The 21,412-nt window shown below is 41.1% G+C and overlaps 1 protein-coding gene across 3 annotated transcripts in view; it reads left to right on the top strand.

Annotated features, from left to right (window-relative positions):
* Positions 1–4,310: 4,310 nt before the first annotated feature.
* pycr3 (pyrroline-5-carboxylate reductase 3) overlaps positions 4,311–21,412 on the top strand; it is a 32,591-nt gene continuing 15,489 nt past the window's right edge. Inside the window, exons 1-5 of one of the 3 annotated variants that reach the window (XM_061683294.1) lie at positions 4,311–4,564; positions 8,749–8,883; positions 9,189–9,282; positions 9,355–9,419; positions 21,303–21,323. In XM_061683294.1, the coding sequence (XP_061539278.1) occupies positions 4,325–4,564; positions 8,749–8,883; positions 9,189–9,282; positions 9,355–9,419; positions 21,303–21,323 (555 nt within the window). In that variant the 5' untranslated portion in view covers positions 4,311–4,324. Of the gene's footprint in view, positions 4,565–5,972; positions 6,196–8,748; positions 8,884–9,188; positions 9,283–9,354; positions 9,420–21,302; positions 21,324–21,412 lie in introns of those variants that run through there. The other 2 variants (XM_061683296.1, XM_061683295.1) reach the window with 2 other exon arrangements.

Below are 21,412 nucleotides of genomic sequence, written 5' to 3'. Positions count from 1 at the left end.
GGTTTCCTCCCACATCCCAAAAACATGCATTAATTGGAGACTCTAAATTGCCTGTAGGTGTGAATGTGAGTGCAAATGGTTGTTTGTTTGTATGTGCCCTGTGATTGGCTGGCAACCAGTTCAGGGTGTACCCCGCCTCCTGCCCGATGACAGCAGGGATAGGCTCCAGCACGCCCGTGACCCTAGTGAGGAGAAGCGGCTCAGAAAATGGATGGATGGATGTGTCATTAGTCACTGCTATACATTTACTCCTTTAGGCTCTGAAAGCTGTGGTGGAGGCCAAATATAAGTCTGCTGAGGTGGAAAAGGTGGCTGCCGTATGCCTTACGTCTGACTTGTGGATAACCATTAACATGGATGACTACCTGGCAATAAATAAATAAAGTAGCCTTTGTTCAGTGCTTTTTCCTAAAAGCAGGCCTTCCCCCAATCCCACACATCTGAAAATCTAGGTCGTGTGAAAGCCTCCTTGATGGACGAATGGGAAATCACTACACAGGTGACATGCATGGTCACTGATGGCGGACCACACATACTTGGCTGTGTGAGAGAGCTGGATCTTCGTCATCACATTTGCATGGCTCATACACTAAATTTAATTGTAAAAAAGGCACTTGCTCTCTGCCATCAGGGCCAAAGCAAGGAGGCTGGCTGGCTACTTCAGAAGCAGTACCACTGGTAAGGTTTGCTATTTCCCTTTAATCCAACTTTATAATGGTAATAATTTGTCTGTGGTTCCACGACAGTGATAAATGGTCTACTCATCTGTATCTTTAAAGGAGAAGCTTACACAAGTGCAGCGTAATATGGGGCTGAACAACATGAAGCTTTTGCTTCAGTGGAATAGATGGAACAACACATACAACCCCAATTCCAATGAAGTTGTGACATAAATAAAAACAGAATACAATGATTTGTAAATGATGTTCAACCTATATTTAATTGAATACACTACAAAGACAAGATATTTAATGTTCAAACTAATAAACTTTGTTTTTAGCACAAACTCATTAACTTAGAATTTTATGGCTGCAACACGTTCCAAAAAAGCTGGGACAGGTGGCAAAAGCGACTGAGAAAGTTAAGGAATGCTCATCAAACACCTGTTTGGAACATCCCACAGGTGAACAGAGGAGGAGGTAAGAGGAGCTTCCCTGAATTGCTCAGTCATTCAAAAGCAAAGATGGGGAGAGGTTCACTTCTTTGTGAACAAGTGCGTGAGAAAATAGTCGAACAGTTTAAGAACAATGTTCCTCAATGTACAATTGCAAGGAATTTAGGGATTTCATCACCTACGGTCCATAATATCATCAAAAGGTTCAGAGAATCTGGAGAAATCACTGCACGTAAGCAGCAAAGCCAAAAATCAACATTGAATGCCCGTGACCTTCGATCCCTCAGGTGGCACTGCATCAAAAACTGACATCAATGTGTACAGGATATCACCACATGGGCTCAGGAACACTTCAGAAAACCAATGTCAGTAAATACAGTTCGGCACGACATCCATAAGTGCAACTTGAAACTCTACTATGGAAAGCAAAAGCCATTTATCAACAACAACCAGAAACTCCGCCAGCTTCTATGGGCCAAAGGTCATCTAAGATGGACTGATGCAATGTGGAAGTGTTCTGTGGTCCGACAAGTCCACATTTCAAATTGTTTTTTGGAAATTGTGGACGTCGTGTCCTCCGGGCCAAAGAGGAAAAGAACCATCCAAACTGTTATGGATGCAAAGTCCAAAAGCCAGCGGTGATGGTATGGGGCTGTTTTAGTGCCAATGACATGGGTAAGTCCTTGCCTCAATTGCATTATTGAAATCAAATGATGCCGGGCATTAATTGTTCATCAGTGCTAATTGTTCATCTCTCTGATGTGCAGATTTATGAGAACAGTTTCCCAGCATTGCCTCGAAATGTCGCCAAAGCGCCAAAAGCTGCAGAAACGTGCGTACGCCAGCCATGCAGTTGGCGTGAGGCACCACACATTTCTACGGTCATGTCACTCTTGATACTACTGAACTTTGCCGTGAAAAATAACGGACGCCACGTTTTCGTGCGTATGCACCTTTTGTACATGAGTTCCCTGGACCCTGGTTTTAAAGTGATAGGGTTTTTCAGCCACATAAAGCCAGAGAAGCGATAAAGAGACTGAGTTGAGTGTACCAGTCTATTGAAGTACGAACAAACCAGAGAGGAAATCCCAGAGGCTTCCACCGCTCCATGCTGTCATGGAGGTAACGTATTCATATATATTTTGAGAGGAAGTAATCCTATAAGAACACTTACTAACATGATCTGTGTTTTCCTCATTGGTAGCACACTGGCATCGTTTTGACAGCAGCGGGATGGAAAACCCTTTCGAGTACTGGTCGAGGCGCAAATCATCCATCCATTTTCTGAGCCGCTTCTCCTCACTCGGGTCGCGGGCGTGCTGGAGTCTATACCAGCTGTCATCGGGCAGGAGGCGTGGTACACCCCGAACTGGTTGCCAGCCAATCGCAGGGCACATACAAACAAACAACCATTCGCGCTCACATTCACACCTACAGGCAATTTAGAGTCTCCAATTAATGCATGTTTTTGGGATGTGGGAGGAAACCGGAGTGCCGGGAGAAAACCCACGCAGGCACGGGGAGAACATGCAAACTCCACACAGGCAGGACCGGGGATTGAACCCGGGTCCTCAGAACTGTGAGGCTGACGCTCTAACCAGTTGGGCGCCGAGGGGCAAATCACTTTACCCCAATTTGTACACACTTGCTTTGACACATTTGTGCACCCTGGCATCTTCTGTGCCATGTGAAAGAGCATTTTCAAAAGCTGAGGAGGTCGTATCAAAGAAAAGGAATTGCTGAAAACCACAAAATGTTGAGAAGCTATTATTTCTGAGTAAAATCTCCCCTCTTCTTTTTATCATAGTTACACAAGCATATTTACTGCCCTGTTCCTAGTTCTACAAGCACTTTCACTGTCCTCTGCCAGCATAAGCCCATGCCATTCGCCAAAGTTGACAAAACACATTACACAAGCTGCCATACTGGTACATCTCAATAAATTATAATAGTGTCAAAAGCTTAATTTAGTTAAGTAGTTCAATTCAAAAAGTGAAACTCATAGAGGTGCACCACACACACTGAAATATTTAATCTATTTTTGAATATGTTTAATTTTGATGATTATGGCTTACAGCAAACGACAACTCCGAATTCACCATCTCTAGAAACTAGAATATAACAAACTATTATGAAACAATGGAATTAATTTTTAATGTCGTGAGTGGTACAAATAATGGATGAATGGATGGATGTAGAATTTAGGCAGGAATTTGCCCTCTGAAAAGTATTTTCCCAAGTGTTTCATGAATCTATATGTATGAGTACTGAAATCAACTTTAGTTTTCTACCAAATTAACGTTTTTTTTTAGCTGTACCTGGATAGAATTACTACCATTTTGGAAAGAGTTACGCACACAGAATACATTCAAACAATATTTTATTATGTCGTTATTATGTCATGTCGACACAATATTTGATCAAACATTTTTTGTCATTCAAGGTCATTTCCAAGAGCCACAACAAACGCCATATTGCAATGCGTCACACAATGTTAAAATAAATACATAAATAAAATACAGGGGAGTACATGCAAACTCCACACAGGGGATTGAACCTCGGTCCTCAGAACTGTGAGGCAGACGCTCTAACCAGTTGTCCATCATGCCGCTAAGCTTCATCTCAATTAACTTAATTATTTTGGTTTTGTCTCCAAAATCTTGTTTAGAATTAGAAAGAAACCAACCAATGGAATTCCTCGCGTCAAGAGTGGGCGGCGTAAGGCTTCGCTCCACATATCTGAATAAGTAGATAGAACACGCCCTTTTATGATGTGTGCTTACGGATACGTGTGTATTTTTAAAATGATGATTAACTTTACGTTAACCAATTTATATAGCATTTATATATCTTTACATATAAACTCCAGGTAATTAACAAGTTAAGAGCACCAAAGACAAAAGGTGAACGAACGCAGGACCCCGTCACCCCAGTAAAGATACTATTTGGGTCAATACACAAATAAACTGGCCGCTTTACACTTGCCTTTAAAAGAATCAAAGAAGACCGACACTTTTAGGTCTAAATTGGCCCAATTGTTCAGTTTTTCGGCCGATTTTGTTTCCCACTGTAACGGCATGGCAGAACCATTGGGCTTTTGCAAGTTTGCGTTTGGCTGTTTGCAGCGTGTTTGCCCCTGTCAGCCACCGTACAGAAGCCGGTCGTTGTGATGACGCAAGCAAAAAGCGCAGTCAGTGCGTGACTTGGAACATGTCTGCGGTGTGGACGTATTTCACCATATCTGAGAAAAACCAACGGATGGCGATTTGCAAAGCGTGTAATAAAAACATTTCAAGGGGAGGCTTATCTGCAAAGACTTTCTCCACGTCAGGATTACTTTATCACCTGAAATCCAAACACCCCGATTCTGAATTTGACAAGAAAGCGACACCGAAAAGGAAAATCCATGCGAGGTCGCCCACTCCTGTTGCGGCGGACGTTTTTGATATGGCAAGAATGTTTTCCATTATTTGTGCCAGATCAAAGGACATTATACAAAAAAACTATGGAATTCATTGTCTTGATTAGCCGGTTTCTGTCGTAGAGGATGCCGGATTTCGTAAATGTGTTACTGAATGCAGAAAAACGGCCGCCATTTTCTACTGCGGTCAAACCATCCTCCACTCGTAAAGTTAGCAGTCAAGCCAGCCGCCCCTAATTTTGTTCATACTAGGCATTCCGGTAATTGGTCGGCAACTCTCTGCGAAAGCCACCTTCAAAATAAAAGCCTCTCAATAACACGGACGTCAATGGTCTTCGGTTAAGAAATGCAACCAGCAAATATGCTAATTTCAGGGGACTTTTATTTTTAAATGCAACACCAGATTTGGGTGGGACCTCTTTTGGTGAAGACCTGGGTTGATGTTGTGTCCTCCGGGACTGGACTGGTGTTGCGAAACTGAAGAATTTGTATTTATTATATTTTTTTCACTTTTTTAAATTCACGGGAAATGACAGCAAAATATGCAGATTTCATGAGACTTTTATTTTGAAATGCAACATCAGATTTAGATGGGACCTCTTTTTATGGAGACCTGGGGTGGTGTAGTCGCCCCCGGAACTAGACTGGTGTTGCAATACCGAAGAGATTGTTTTTTTCTTAACTGATTTTTTTTAAACCAGTGGTAATGACAGTGAAATTATGCAGATTTCAGGGGACTTTAATTTTTAAATGCAACATCAGATTTGGATGGGACCTCTTTCGGTGCAGACCTGGGGTGGTCTAGTGTCCCCCAGATATGGACTGGTGTTGCGATACCGAAGAGATTATTATTATTATTTTAAATCAGTGGTAATGACATTTAAATGTGCAGATTTCATGGGACTTTGATTTTGAACTGCAACACCAGATTTGGATGGGACCTGTTTTGGTGGAGACCTGGGGTGGTTTAGTGTCTTCCAAGGACCGGACTGGTGTTGCGATACTGAAAGGATTATTTGTAATAAAAAAATTTTTGTTTTAAGTCAGGGGTAATGATGGTGAAATGTGCAGATTTCAAAGTACTTTTATTTTTAAATACAATATAAAATCTTTATAAAACCTCTTTTAGTGGAGCCCTTGGTTGGTCCAATGGGATTATTTTCGTAATTTTTTTTTTAAACAAGCTATACTTGCAGTAATGTATGAAGATTTCAAATAAACTTTATTTTTTGAATGCATGTCAATATTCTAATTAACCTTGCTTCTTGTAATCCTGGGATGGTCTACTTTATCTCAGAAGGGAACTGGTTGCGTTATAACAGAGATCTTATTTAATATAATTATTTTAAATAGGAAGCATCGACCTCCTTATAGGTCTCTTATTGGTAAGCTTTTATTTTGAAAGTAGCTTTTTCTTCCCGTTGGCGGTTTATTGCCGTAATGCCCAGTATGAACAAAATTAGGGGCGGCTGTCTTGGGTTCTTTTCGAGTGGAGGCTGATTTGACCGCAATAAAAAAATAAAATAAAATTGAATGAATGCGCAAATAAAGGTGCCGCCCATCTTGTGCACTGCTACAGAAGTGAGTTTGAAATCAAAGCAAACTTGCTGACGGCGTCGCACGAGCCTTATTGTTTGGTCCCGAAAAGGGAAACCATATGGTGAGTTGACTTCATCGGGAATTATAATTTCAATCTAAACGTTGCTGTGCGGTAGTCATCCTCAATTCGAAATTAAAATATCAAGCAGAATACTGAGCTAAGCGTTTGGCGATATCATCCACAGCTTCGCTTCATATCTCGGGTGTATGTCACTCTGTATTACTTCATGGTTGGCCATCCAGTTAGCACGAACTGTTAATGCAACAACCACATATATTTAGTAAAACTTTAGATTTCCGTGCACTATATAATGTATGTCTGCAATGAGACTTGACTTTTTGGCTGTATTTGGATTTCACTCGCTGGCGGCATTTCACCTCATGGCGATGGAATTTGTATGTTCTGTTTTTAAATGAAACGTTTACAACAACTACAAAGCTGTGAAAACTCGATACGCTAGCGTTCTGTAGCAGCCCAGCTAAGAGACGCGCTTACGTGGTAGGCATGTTGAGGAGCTCGACGTGCCCATCAAAAGGAATACATGGAAATTTCTCTCTTCTCAACCGATTTAAAGTATACTATATTTATTTATTGTCAACGCCAAATCGCATGATGTCAATATTTATTAACATAAAAATAATATTACCTGTGAAAGGTGAACCCCAATTCCCTTAAGTCCCTTAGTTCTTGTAATTGTATGACGTATTATGCAGCGCAGTGTGTAATGTCAGTGCTAAATATCTATAATATAAAAATATTTATTCTTTGAAGCATTAATATTAAGAATTACAATGCCTTGCTTTTAGTGAGGTTAGGACATAGTTAGTCATAGCCATAAAAATTATTTTATAAAAAATTGGCACGATTTTTTTCTTGCCAATTTTGGTTTTGGGCTGCGGTTTCCTCACTTTACATTTTTGGTTTTGGTCAAAAATGTTCGTTTCGGTGCATCACTAATATTTACTTTTGCGTACTGTATATGCTTCAAGCTATGGACAACTGGCATAAAAACGGAACTGGGATGTGAAGGGGACACTGGTGTTTTTATAAAATTGGCATCAGATTCAAAGGAAGGAGGAAGATTTAACTTGTACCACAGATCAGTTGACCAGTTAAAACTTAGCTATTTAAATGGCAGCCGTTTTCTGAGCTCAACTCCATATTGCCAGTCGTTTGAGAGGATTTTGACTGATCTTTCAAGGCCTACAGAATATTGTGTTCTATGGCTATATGAGCATGTAACCTACCAACCTACCGCCTTTTTCCAAGGAGAAACTGAGAAAATTAGCTTTTTGTGACAAGTTGCATTTCAAGCAGAACTTTGACTATAACGCGAAAAGGTTTTGCTTTTTTGAAACCTCAAAAATCTCAAATGTATTTCCCTGCAATATACACAACATTGAGAGAGCACTTTTGATGGCAAAATAATTTACTTAAAAGCACATATGTAACTAGTTCCAATTTTCACATAAAAAACAAAGTATGAACTTTAATCTATATACAGGTGTGTGTGTGTGTGTGTGTGAAAGAGTGACTGACGGATTATGTTTGCGTGTTTCCATTTGACTGTGTGTGTTTTTTAAAATCGCTAAGTATATAAAATCAGGTTTCAAAACTTGAATAATAAGGGCCACCTCTCAGCTCTAAGACGCTGTTGGCATGTTGAATGGATGCACCAAAAGGAATGAAACATACTGAGGGGGTGATAGCGTATACGATGTAAAATCACGTTAGGAGGCTCAACTTCAAAATTGAATGGTTATTGTGGACTATAATCATAAAAATTTGCACACAAATCACAGCCGAATACTGCACTTCACGACAGCGGGATGGTAGGAGGAAGCCCAGGGAGTTAGACAGTCGGCACTGCCCCATTCACTAGTATGAAGTTACCCACAAAACCATGTTGTCTTTGAAAGTTTACAAAACTGTCGTAAAATACACACTGCAGTGTCGGCTGGTGGTGTTAATGTTCAGCTCGCCATTTGCGCTTGACTTTAAAAAGTCAATCCATTGCTTTTTTTTTTTATTTCCTCATTTTTGGGGAGCATAAAAAAAAAACTTCACCGAGCTGCTCTGTAAAGTGATGAATCCAGCAAAGATGCATTTTCGCGGTGTAGCCATCGTTAGCTTGCTAACTGCAAAACAATTGAGCAATATATTGTAAGTCTTATGCATATGTTTTCAGCACTTCAAACATTTAATGTTTAAAAACAAAACACGGATATCTGCTTAGAACCTCTTTAAAGCTTTCATTTGCTTACATGTTTTGTGTAAAAAGTGAAAAAGTACAATACGCTCTTGCCATGTTTTGGCATATGTTGGTTGAGGCGAGAAAGTTATTGATCAATTCATGTAGGTGGCATAGTGCAGAGGGTAAGTGTACATCCTCAAATTAAGGGTCGATGGTTCGTAACCCAGCCGGGCACATTTCGTTGTTGTTTCCCTGGGCAAGACACTTAACCGACATCAGCACAGCACATCATGAGATATATTGATTTTCTAGTCACCAGTGGTTGATCACTACTTTTGAAGATGCATTGTGGGATACACTGATTGCACTTTGTAGGGGATAGCTAATGATTTTTTAAACTGCCTACTCTTTCGATAAAGGAGTCTGCACATCCTGTTGTCACAACTGGGATGAATGAGGAACAAAGGAAACACACAGATGGGTCAATGGTTGGCTGGTCCCCAATCTGCCTGAATGACGACGATCCCAGTGCCACACAGAACCTGGAACTAAATGTACGGATGCTACGCAATGAGATGAAATCGTTAATGCCAAAATGTTGAGCATTAGATGGCAAGTATTACACTTGGTGTCTTCAGAATCTCATTGAATTATACTTTATTTTTACGGAGATTCCGCACATTTTAATTTCTAGGTTTGTGATCATTACAATTATGGAAGACTCAGAAACACATTTATACAATTAATAAAATAACGTTCCTGTTTCTTTCTGTGTTTTGGGTTGTCTTTTGATTTCATATGCCAAGAAAAGTTGCTTGGGCATCTGAGTTTACCAATGCTCCTTATCTGATTATTGCAGATTAAAAGTGAACCAAAGATGGACTCACAGTTTCGGATTGGCTTCATTGGTGCAGGGAACATGGCTTTCGGCATTGCGAAGGGCATCTTGTCTGGTCAGTAGTCAAGAGTTGACATAACCAGGGGGTTTAAATGCAAGAGTTAATCATTTTATTTTGTCATTAAAGGTTGTGTTCTTCCTACAAATGTCAAAGTGAGTGCACCATCTCTCAGGAACCTAGGACGCTTTCAGGTAACATTTTCCTCTCATCTCAATATAATAGTTTGGCTTGTTTCACAACAGTTCAATCAATTACATACCCGCCAACTAGTCCGGTTTTGCCATAATGAGTGGGGTTTTATATACCCCATTTCGAGTTTTGGCTGCATAAATAAAAAATATGGTGTTTCATAGGAGACACAAGAGCAGACATTGCAATCAATTTCCTGTCAAGCTCTGTGATCAGCTGTGTGCGTACAGTATTTCCTCTATGTAACGTGGCGGGAATGTGCATGACAACAGCCAGTCGTCCTTTTCCTGCTCCACTTCCGTTTGCAAGTTGCCATACATGCAAATCAGTTGCCTTTCGGCGAAGTTCGCAGTTTTGAACTCAAAGTAGGACATTTACGTGAATCGCATAGTTCTAATGAGTTTTTCCTGGGGGGGGGGGGTCGCCGCCGACGTCATTAAGCTGTTTCGTCATAGGCTGTTTCGTACTCCGTGAACACTGGCAGCGGGATCCATTCCACACATCCACTGTCCACACGCAGATGTAATTGTGAATATTACTCCGCGGCGGAATAATATGGGAGCGCATTGGCCCGAGGTTCCGCCTGTCACAGGAGTTGACGAGACCCGAAAAAACACTTCCGGTGCTTCCACTGTTAAGAAGTAACGGTACTTTTACTCCGTTACAATGATCTAAATGTCACTCGCTACTTTTATTTGTCAATTATTGCGTATTTATCAACGATTTCGTGCGCAAGACTACGACTTCAATTGCCGCATTGGGCGCGGTTTGCGCCAGTCCAGTTTAAGGGCCAGTGACATTTAAGGCTAGTTCATCAATCAAATGACACAAGAAAGTCAATTGATCTCACACAATGTCTTCCAATAGGCTTCCGGGGCAATGGTATTGACACTAGATAACACTAGATAAGCCTGGCTGATTGTCGTGCCTGCGCGGTGGCCATGTTGGGAAGGTTGTCGTTACCATGAAGGCAATGGCGCACTACTCTTACATTTAGACGAATAAAAACAACAGCTTTCATGTATTGTAGTATTTGTCTGATACTGTCTGCCCAAACGTGGATATTTCATCTCACTTATAACTTTAGAAAACACCATGCAGTAAATTGCAGATGTTTTGACACACACACACACTCCAACATCAGAATTTGCACATTCATATTTTATATTTGATTTGTCTTGGGTTGCAAATTAGGAATGGTGTCACATGCAAGAAGCGTGTTATGGTTCTGAACTTTCCCAACATACCGTTATTGTGCAATACTAAAATATCTACTGTATGATATTCACCTTCATCGTTTACATCGTTTATGTGTGATTTATTGGGTCGGCTCTATTGCTCTACCAATGTACTTTAACCCAACTGTTACGTTATTGTAACAGTTGGATTAAGCGTAAATCGATTAGTCATGCGTGGAGTGTGTGGCGTGGGAGTGACATGGAAAGAAGTTGACTGGTACACTTTTCACTTGTGAGCTGAGTTCAGTAAACAGAATGTGTGATGCCAGCTCACGATGTGCAAAAGTATGTTAGTCCATCATCATTCCATGCGAGACTTAAATCGCAGTAACTGGTGGCGCTAGCTGGTAAATTAGCAAACTGGGCTCTTAGCCTGCTGATTAGTGCACTCGACTCTTTACCCAGCGTTTCAAGGTAGAATGAGTTCCTGAGTTTTTGTGTGAAAAGAGTGACTTTAGACACCCACACCTCAGATGCTACACAAACATTGTACGTGAAAAATGGGGGTTAATAGAACTGCAGCAATGCTACTACCAGTGTTTCCCCTAGGTTGAGAATTTCCTTGTGGTGGTGGGCAAGTTGATGCAGGGTGGAGCCATGGTGTTTTGATAAGCACAATCAAAATAATCTAGTCAAACAAAGGTTTATGAACTATGCTTATTTATTGCATATACGTACGCAACATTAGCATTTCCAGTTAACTATTTACGAAGTTGTTTTCTCTGAACTTTGAAGTCAATCTGACGATTTGCTTGCTCTCGTTTTTGCCCGGAATGAGATGGCTCAAGCTGTCATGAAAAAATCTGAAAATAGCCTGTTTAAACATCACATTTTCAACTAATAAGACTAACATACGGGCATTTTTCTGCCAAAGAGTCAAGGTTTCGGTCACAAATTTCCTAATGATTTACACTGATTTCTGGACAACTAAGTTTGCACCGATTTGCATCATAAAAAGTGGCATAAAATCCGTAATCCTTATCCCATTCTTAGAAACTAGGGCTCATTTTATTCACGTTTCAAACCTAATGCTATCCTCTATTTTGATATCCGGGTAGTTCGAATTTTTAGTGACATACTGTACCTGGTGTAAAACCTCCTGTGCAGATGTCATCTGTTGCATGCTATTTATATTTCGTAGATCCGCTATTGCTGCTGAAAAGATGCAAATTTCCTCATTGTGGAACAAATAAAGGTTATCTTATGTTATAATTATTCATTAAAAATATACTTTTAACCTTTTATGCCCCCATTCTCAAGTGACCTGTGCAGTGAGGTAATAATTCATTTGCAATTCAGACGGCATCCTGCGCGGCTGTGTATTATTTTTATATTTATATATCCAAACTTTTATTAATTTGCCTGTTATTTTATTCTTAATAGTTGGTCACTCTCTGCATAAACCCAGTTCTAGCCAGACCTACAGTCCTCTCCAAAAGTATTGGAACGGCAAGGTCAATTCCTTTGTTTTTGTTGTATACTGAAGACATTTGGGTTTGAGCTCAAAAGATGAATGCGAGACAAAAGTTCAGAATTCCAGCTTTTATTTCATGGTATTTACATCAATATGTGTTAAGCAACTCAGGACAGAGCCCCTTTTGTTTGAAGCTACCCACTTTTCATGTGAGCAAAAGTATTGGAACATGTGATTGATGGGTGTTTCTAGTCGCTCAGGTGTTGCCTTTTAGATTTTCTTAAACATTCGATAGTGCTTGTTTTGGATTTCACCTCTGAAAACTGCATTTGTTGTTAAGCAAACATTAAGACCAGAGAGCTGTCTATGGGAGATAAACAAACCATTTTAAAGCTGAGAGAAGAGGGAAAATCGAAAAACATTGGACATAGCCAATGCAACATTTTGGAATGTCCTGAAAAAGAAAAACTACTGGTGTACTGAACATCAGACATCGAACTGGTTGGCCAAGGGTATCAACAGCAGTGATGACAGAAACATTGTGAGAGCTGTGAAGAAGCACCCAAAGACAACAGTCTGTGACATCACTGCCAACCTCCACAGAGCAGGGGCGAAGGTATAACAATCCACTGTTCGAAGAAGACTTCAAAAGAAGAAATATACAGGCCATTCCACAAGATGCAAACCACTCATCAACAGAAAGAATTGGAAGGCCAGATTGAAAGTCAAACGCTCCACCAAGAAACCTACAATCTCGGGCCTAAATGACTACAAGCCTGTCGCCTTGACATCTGTGGTAATTAAGTCATTTGAATGTCTCGTGCTGGACCACCTCAAGAGCATCACAGGTCCCTTGCTGGACCCCCGCAGATTGCCTACTGAGCGAACAGGTCTGCGGATGATGCAGTTAACATGGGACTGCACTACATCCTAGAACACCTCGACAGTGCAGGGACCTACGCGAGGATCCTGTTTGTGGACTTCAGCTCAGTGTTCAACACCATCATCCCTGAACGTCCTTTCCTCCAAGCTTCTCCAGCCCAGCATCTCACCTGCCATCTGCAAGTGGATTTACAGCTTCCTGACGGGCAGGACACAGCAGTTGAGGCTGGGGGAGGCCACCTCATCCACACGCAGCATCAGCATTGGGCCGCCCCATGGTTGTGTCCTCTCTCCACTGCTCTTAACACAAACGAATGCACCTCAGCACACCCAGCTGTCAAACTCCTGAAGTTTGCAGATGACACCACTGTCACCGGCCTCATCAAGGACGGTGACGAGTCTGCATATCGACAGGAAGTGGAGCGGCTGGAGCTGTGGTGCGGCCGACACAACCTGGAGCTGAACACGCTCAAGACTCTAGGTCCCTGCACTGTCGAGGTGTTCTAGGATGAAGTACAGTCCCATGTTGACTGCATCATCCGCAGACCTGTTCGCTTGGGAGGCAAACTGCAGGGGGTCCAGCAGGGGACCTGTGACGCTCTTGAGGTGGTCCAGCACAAAACGTTCAAAGGACTTCATGACCACAGATGTCAAGGTGACAGGCCTGTAGTCATTTAGACCCAAGATTGCAGGTTTCTTGGGGACTGGAATGATAGTGGAGCGTTTGAAACAGGATGGTACTTCGCACAGTTCCAGAGATCTATTGAAGATCTGTGTGAAGACTGGAGCGAGCTGGTCTTTGAGGCAGGATGAGGACACATGGTCTTTGCCTATCGCTTTGTTAATCTTTTGTTGTTTGAAGATGCGTCTCACATCCTGTTCATGGATGGTTAACGCAGAGTCAGAGGTGTGATTGTGGTCGGTGATGTGGCTGGCTTGGTGGGTGTGAAAGTGTCCTTTTCAAATCTGCAGTAGAAGGTATTCAAGTCGTTGGCTAGTGTGCTATTGTTCTCAGCTTGGGGGGATCGTCACTTGTAATTAGTCAGCGATTGGAATGCATGCCAGACTGATTTAGAGTCGTTAGCGCTAAACTGTTTTTCCAACTTTGCTGCATCGTTCCTCTTTGCAATGTTAATTTCTTTCGTCAGCTGATTTCTAGTTCAATTATTTCAGAGCCCTGTCCCCACTCTGATATGCGTCCTCCTTAGCTTGGCGAAGCTGCTTAAGTTTAGCAGTGAACCACGGCTTGTTGTTGTTGAATGTGCGAAATGATTTTGTTGGTAGACACACATCATCACAGAAACTGATATAGGATGTAACAGTATTCATCCAGTATTCATCCAGGCTGCCAGCTGAAAAGACACTGAATTTTCAAAGACACTCCAGTCTGTGCAGTCTAAGCAGCTTTAAAGTTCCATCTTTGCTTCTTTGGTCCACTTTTTCACTGTTTTCACTGTAGGCTTCGCGCATTTAAGTTCTTGCCTGTACGTCGGTATTAAGTGAATTAAGCAGTGATCAGACGAGCCCAGGGCTGCACGAGGTATAGCATGGTATGCGTTTTTTACCGTAGTGTAGCAGTGGTCTAAAATGTTATTTTCCCTGGTAGGACAGTCGATGTGCTGCTTGTATTTAGGGAGTTTGTGGTTGAGTTTAGCTTTGTTAAAGTCCCCGAGAATAATGAGGGGTGAGTCCGGGTGTTTTTTTTTTTCAATTTGGTGACCACACTTGTAGGCGCCATCTTGGTATCGGTCAGCACTCCCTCTTCCTCCGCCCCACCCCTGGGGTATTTAACTCTAAACTCACACCTTTCTGAGGAGAACTGGAGTAGAGTTGAGCTGAGTTGACTTGAGGCTTCTTTTTCCTTCTGTGCTGGTATCTCGCCAGCTGGGTGGCCTCTTGCCACCCCGCCCCCTTCTTTTGTTCCCTTTTTGTCCTCGGGCACCTCTGGGTGCCACCACGTGCGCTAACGCCAGCCGCAACCAAGCTGGCGGCGTTTTCGATCACACAAGTCGACCACGCGGCTCCGATCGCTTTCCCTAGCCACGATTGGTCGGCGGGGCCTCAACGAGCATCTGCCGGCATCCCGGACGGATCCCGCACGCCTCTGAGGGCCAGAGCTCGGCTCGCCACCAGGTCAACCGGCAGGGAGGTTATGAGCGCATCCCAAATGGGACAAAAACTTTCCTACTTCTTTTTAGTTTTGTGCATCTGGTTTTTCTTCAACCAAACCTCCTTCGTTTCCACCTGAGGTCCGGAGGAAGACCACCCCCAAAGACCAGCTGATCAGCGTTCGTGAGTCGACACTGCAATCCTTACTATGATATACAACATCAGTGCGTAATAATTGTGTGGAAATTACTAGCTTCATACGAAATCCCAACTTTGCTTTCTCTTGCTCTGACTCAACGCATTAAACGCTCAGATGCTCATTTAGTTTAGAGACCACACCCTATGTCCTCTTTTCCATTTTCGTACACCTTATTTTCTTTCTTTTGTTTACCCTTAGTGTTATGTTCTTGTTGTAGTTGTTTCATTAAATATACCATAAAATTCCACTCCTGGTCGTATTTTGTGTGTGTTCTGAATTTAAGTAAATCTCTGTAATCTCGTACTCAAAATGTCATACAGTGTAGTAACCTCCAGATTCTGAGACTGATTAAAAAGGTTTGTCGTCATTTCGCCGAAAGTTAAACTTTAAATATTTGACGTGGTGCCCTTTTCGAGACATTAGTTTGATTTTTAACAATTAAATCAAAATTACGATAAACCGGAAGTAATGCAAACATTGCTCCCGGCTTATTACTTTATCCTAAATTAATTAATTAATTCTTATTTCATACATAATCGGCTTAAATAACATTACCGTATTTTCCGGACTACAGAGCGCATCGGATTATAAACCGCGCCCACTTTGTGTCGAATTTTTTTTATTTATTTTTTTACTTACATTAGCCACACCGGACTATATGCCGCCGATGTATACGTTGTGAAATTAGATATTTACACAGAAAGATTTTTTAAATGTTTATTTACATATCTTGTTTCCAAACAGTGCCTGTAACACGGCAGTAAAACGGCTCAAACATAACTGAAAAGTCATTGTTTTTATTCATCCTCCTCCTGTTCACTGAAAACACTGAAGTCGTCTTTGTCCGTGTTGGAGTTGAAGAGCCACAGAACGTCTTCGTCACACACCATTTCAGTCTCTCTGTCGCTCTCAATGTCATTTTCATCTCGAGACACAGTTACCGCTTAAGTTGTGCTGTTCTCCTCACGTAGCATTCCAGCCTTTCAAAATCCGTTGGTGATCGTAGCTTCTTTTACACTGCTCCACGCTTTTAAGATCCACTGGTAGACCTCAGAAAACGATGATCTTCGCATGCGGACAGTTTTTGTGAAAGATTTCTCACCGCTGGTCATCCAAGTCTCCCACTCACCTCGGAGTGCCGCTTTAAAAGCACGATTCACACTGATGTCCAGTGGCTGCAAAAACTTTGTTGTACCTCCAGGAATCACAGCTGGACTTGGGTTTGAGCTCTTGATGGCTGTTTTTACAGAATCTGTTATGGTCCCTCATACTGTCCAAAACAAGCAATGCTTTTTTCTGGTGAAAACAAATCCTCCCCAACCCCTACTGTAACACGCCCGTCAGACATTCAGTCATTAAGCTTTCTATCATCCACCGTTTTTGTTAACTTTAACGACTATGCCTTTTGGGAGTTTTTCTTTTGGCATAATCGCTTAAAAATAACCATTGTTTGGAAGCTTTTGTCCGGAAGCGGTGCAGCTCAAAACACAGGTGAAGTGCGTTCTCTCATGGCCAGTTACGTGAAGCAGCTCTATTTCCCTCCTGGATGGACAGATCGACAGCTTTCAACTTAAAAGCCGCATCATACGCTTGTACTTTCCATGATGAGGGTGTGAAAAATAAAAAATAGTTTTGCTTTGAGCGTGACAAAAACTAGCGTTGTCTTCTACACGCAGGAGGCATCTGCGCATGGCCAAACCCTGGTGCGTTATGGGAAGCGGTCATGTTTTAAGCATTACCTTCAAAGAAGTTCTTACTTATTGCGTACTTATTAATTGTTGGATTTATCTCACCAAACATTATAATGAATAAACACAAAAGGAATGAAGACGTTGGTCATTTTACTCATGAGGAGGGCGCATGGGAGATTGTTCAGGTTACAGCCTCTCAACACGCTCTAAACAATCTCCCCCGTCGCTCCTACATTTATTTGAAAATAGGAGAGTTCTACAAGACATAATATTCTAAGCATTAAGACACAACACAAAACATAGGACCAGACGACACCTGTCCCGTCCCCGACCACATCCGATCACGTCCTTGGTCAAGGCGCCCTTCCATCAAATGTTGCTGAGTCATCTTCTTGAAGGCGAGACATCTTTCTATCTAAATATTGTCCATAATACTAATGCAAGCTACTAATGCAAAATACTAATGCAAGCTAAGCAAATAAATGATAACTACTAAAATATATCTAACATTTCCCTCCTGTTTATCATGTATTTGCACAAATTCTCATATCATCTTACAGTCACTTCATTTCGATTTTTAACTGTAGAATCATTTTTATGAAACAAATACATTTACACCCAGAGTAGATTTGTCATACATGAATGTTATAGTTTAAACATCGTAATCATCTGGATCAGGAAACAAATCAGTTAAAGCATAATCATCATCATCATCATTATCATCATCATTATCTTTATTATCAAACAGTAATGGATACATCAGCTCCATACGGTTCTCCATGGGGGTTATGGCTGTGGTGATTAATCTACTGATTAAAGCTCGAATGCATGGGATACAACAACATCCACAAAATGTCAGAATGGCTGCAAAAACAGCAATTGATATCAATATTGGTGAAATTAGGGTTTTATATTTACCAAAAACGTCCATCCAGCTGTCCCACAAAGAAGTGTCTACCCCAGAGTGGCTCTTCATCTTGTGATTGAGGGTCCGTAGACCATCGATGGCTCTGGTCAAGCTGCCATCCGCAGCAGTATTGTTTGGAATGTATGTACAACATTGTTCTCCAAACATACCACAAACACCTCCCTCTCTTGCGAGGAGCATGTCGACAGCTATGCGATTCTGGAACTTCATTAAAGAGGTAGCCTTGAGCTGCTCATGTACAGCTTCCAACCCACTCTGAGTCCAATTTCCTAATCTCTGTACATTGAAGTGGATGTAGTTTATCCTATCAACATTTTTATTAATCGTACACCACCATCATATGAAAGACTCAAATCCTCCTGCAACTTGGTCAGCCAATTTGTATTGATTTGGAACCCCACGAGGAACACCTATGGCGTCGATGTACGTCGGATTATTTTGCCCCTGCCAGGACAAATCTCTTTTTTGTCTATGTTCTAGATTAGACAAAAACATTGGTGCCCTTTTCATTAAATCTTGAACAGGGATAGGGTATACTGACACATGCAATATCAAAGTGACAATAGCACACAATCCAGATATATCTTTAGGTAATCTATCAAACAGTCTATCATCTCCGCACCACCACCAGATGTCGCTCCGTGATACTGGCATAAAATTTGGTCCGACTTTTAAGGTTACTTTACACTGTGTGTCATTCAGTGGTCCTAATTTTTTGCCTTTACTAATCATGTTTATACAAGTGAAATTATTTGGTGCTACTAGAGTAGAAAACATCGGTTTGTTTTTATCTGCTTCTGTTACGGGATATATACGATCCCATGATTTACATCCCTTAGTTGGTACAGTAGCGTTCATTAATGGAATAATACAATTTTGTGATAATTGTGCCGGAACTATTCGCAACAAAGGCCTTGGACCCATGCAAACCACACAATCTTTTTTTGCTACATTTGCTGCTTGTTCCACCAATAGTAACCAATTGTTATTTTGTCCTGAAACTCCTGTGACTACAAGGAACCAATCATCAGTAGTTATTTTGTTAACCATTAACATGTGTCCACCTTTCTTTGAAGTTTTTAATGGCATTTCTGGTTTAACGCGGTTCCCATAACACAATGCTACTTGGAAGTGGGGATCTTTTCCGCCAGTATATGCCCACAAACTCACCATCAAACACATTGGGTGACTCGACTTGTATGTCAATATTAAATTATGGGTCGTTTTGCTTAAGTTAAACTTCTTTCTATGTTCTTTTGCTGCTTTTAATGACCAATTGGACCAATCATAACCTGTTTCACCAATGAGGTATTCCCATCCAAAGCCTATAGATGCATACCAGTCATATTTATCTCCCCAATTCTGCCCATTCTCTTGAGCTTCATTGGTGAGAGCCGCATATGGAATTATGATTAAAGTATCTTGATTTCGGGGGGCACAAAATATTAACCTGTTTTGCCGCATTTGGAAGCTATTCCCACAGTTCTGATCATCAACTGTACTCCTTTTGGTACGAGTTAATGATTCAACATTTTTTTTTATTGGGTTGGTCATATTGGTCCAGTTGGTAGGTAATTTCCTATCTAAAAAATGCGTTGTATCGTTTAGTGTGGGACTTCCCACGTACCACATAAACAAAACCAACACTATAGTAACCAAAGTTGTTGCGTAACAGCTTATCGAATCTCGTAACCAACGTGGGTGTGCCATTCTGCTGAGTTCTCACTAAACGGGTTGGTGTCTTTTTCTTCACTGACCAGCAAGCGTTTTCAGAATCTACACATCTGCTCCCGCTCCGTTATCAGACTTTTGCTCACCTTCCCTATTTGAGTACTCAGCTGAAATGACCCTTTTACAGTGTGTTAAATGAACCCACGTATTTCTTTCTGCTATTTTTAGGGCTGTTGGAGTTGTCAATAACACTTGATACGGTCCTTCCCACTTCGGTGAATGCCAGTGCTTCTTTTTGATGCTTCGAATTAGGACCCAGTCTCCCGGTCCAACCAACTTGGTTTCCTGCTGGGAAACATGTTTACTTTCAGCAGATACTTTTAAATCATTTTGTTTCTCTAACAACTTTCTCATGTAATCAGCTAAGTTTGTTTCGTCATCAAGTTCCCATTTTTGTTTAAACAACGGAAGTCTATAAGGTCTTCCAAACAATGTTTCGTAAGGTGTTAAACCTGTGGTACTTGTAATGTTGATGTACATTTTAACGAGGTCCAGACACTGTGTCCATGACCTTCCTGTCTCTTCCATACATTTTTTCAATCTATTTTTTATTGTCCCATTCATTCTTTCCACGAGACCTGCACTCTGAGGGTGGTAAGCACAATGTTTTTTCAAATTAATGTGGAACATGGTTCCTATTTTTTTGATTATTTGATTTACAAAATGAGTCCCATTATCGCTGTGAATGGTTTCAGGTATGCCATATCTTGGAATTATGTCTTTACATAGTGCTTTTGCCACCGTCAGAGCATCAGGTGATTTTGTTGGGAATAATTCGATCCATTTAGAAAATGCATCTATGATAACCAAACAGTATTTCTTTCCTTCACTTTGATTTAATTCTATATAATCCATGTGAATGCGTTGGAAGGGGTATGTAGGCACTGGAAATTGACCTCTAGTAGGTCGTAATTGCCCTTGAGGATTATGTCGTGCACAGATCATGCATGCTCTACAATAATTCTTTGCATATAAATTGAAACCATAGGTTGTAAAGTGTCGATGTATCTGTGCCACCATCCCTCCTGTTGAGACATGTGACACACCATGGCTCAATATAGCAGCCCATTTGAATAGGTTCTTTGGAAGTATTTGTTTCCCTTCTGTGCTAATATAAATATCATTTTGTAGCCTTGAACCTCGTTTTTCCCAATAATTGCGTTCTTGTTGTGGACTCTGTTGTTGCATATCTTTTAGTGTTTGGTCATCTAAGGTCTGTTGCTCAATATTTTTTATTAAACCCAAAAATGGTTTATAGGCTGCCTTTTTCGCGGTTTTGTCCGCAAATGCATTCCCTCGAGAAATTTTGTCAGTGCCAGATGTATGTGCAACACATTTGCAAATTGCCACTTTTCGTGGATGCTGCACTGCCTGTAACAATTGTTTAAGTAATTCAGCATGCGTTACTGGTTTCCCTGTTGATGTAATAATTCCTCTGTTATCCCAATATTGTGCAAAAACATGAACTGTGGAATAATTACAAGGGCGGGTACAAGGTACAAGGGCGCTGATGCTTGTGTCTCATCATTTTTTTCACTTCGTTTTTCAACTATCTTTGTTTTAACATTTCTTATCTTTAGTCCTGTCTCGTCATCTTCCTGTCTTTGGAACAATATATTTTTATCCTTTTCTGTTTGCTCTTTTAGTTCATCTGTTAAGTTTTTCTTTTTCTCTTCTTCCTTTTCTCTTTTAGACGCCATATTTAGCCAAAAAAGTAAGTCGTCAAATCCATCTTTTCCCATTTGTGATATATTATTATTGTGCCGTTCCTTTATTTTGTTTCGAAGTTGAACTAATTTTCTC

The sequence above is a fragment of the Phycodurus eques genome, chromosome 8 (genome assembly GCF_024500275.1).
Source record: "Phycodurus eques isolate BA_2022a chromosome 8, UOR_Pequ_1.1, whole genome shotgun sequence".
Classification (NCBI taxonomy): domain Eukaryota; kingdom Metazoa; phylum Chordata; class Actinopteri; order Syngnathiformes; family Syngnathidae; genus Phycodurus; species Phycodurus eques.
Note: the sequence above shows the minus strand (reverse complement) of the source record. Positions and strands in the feature narration are given on the sequence as shown.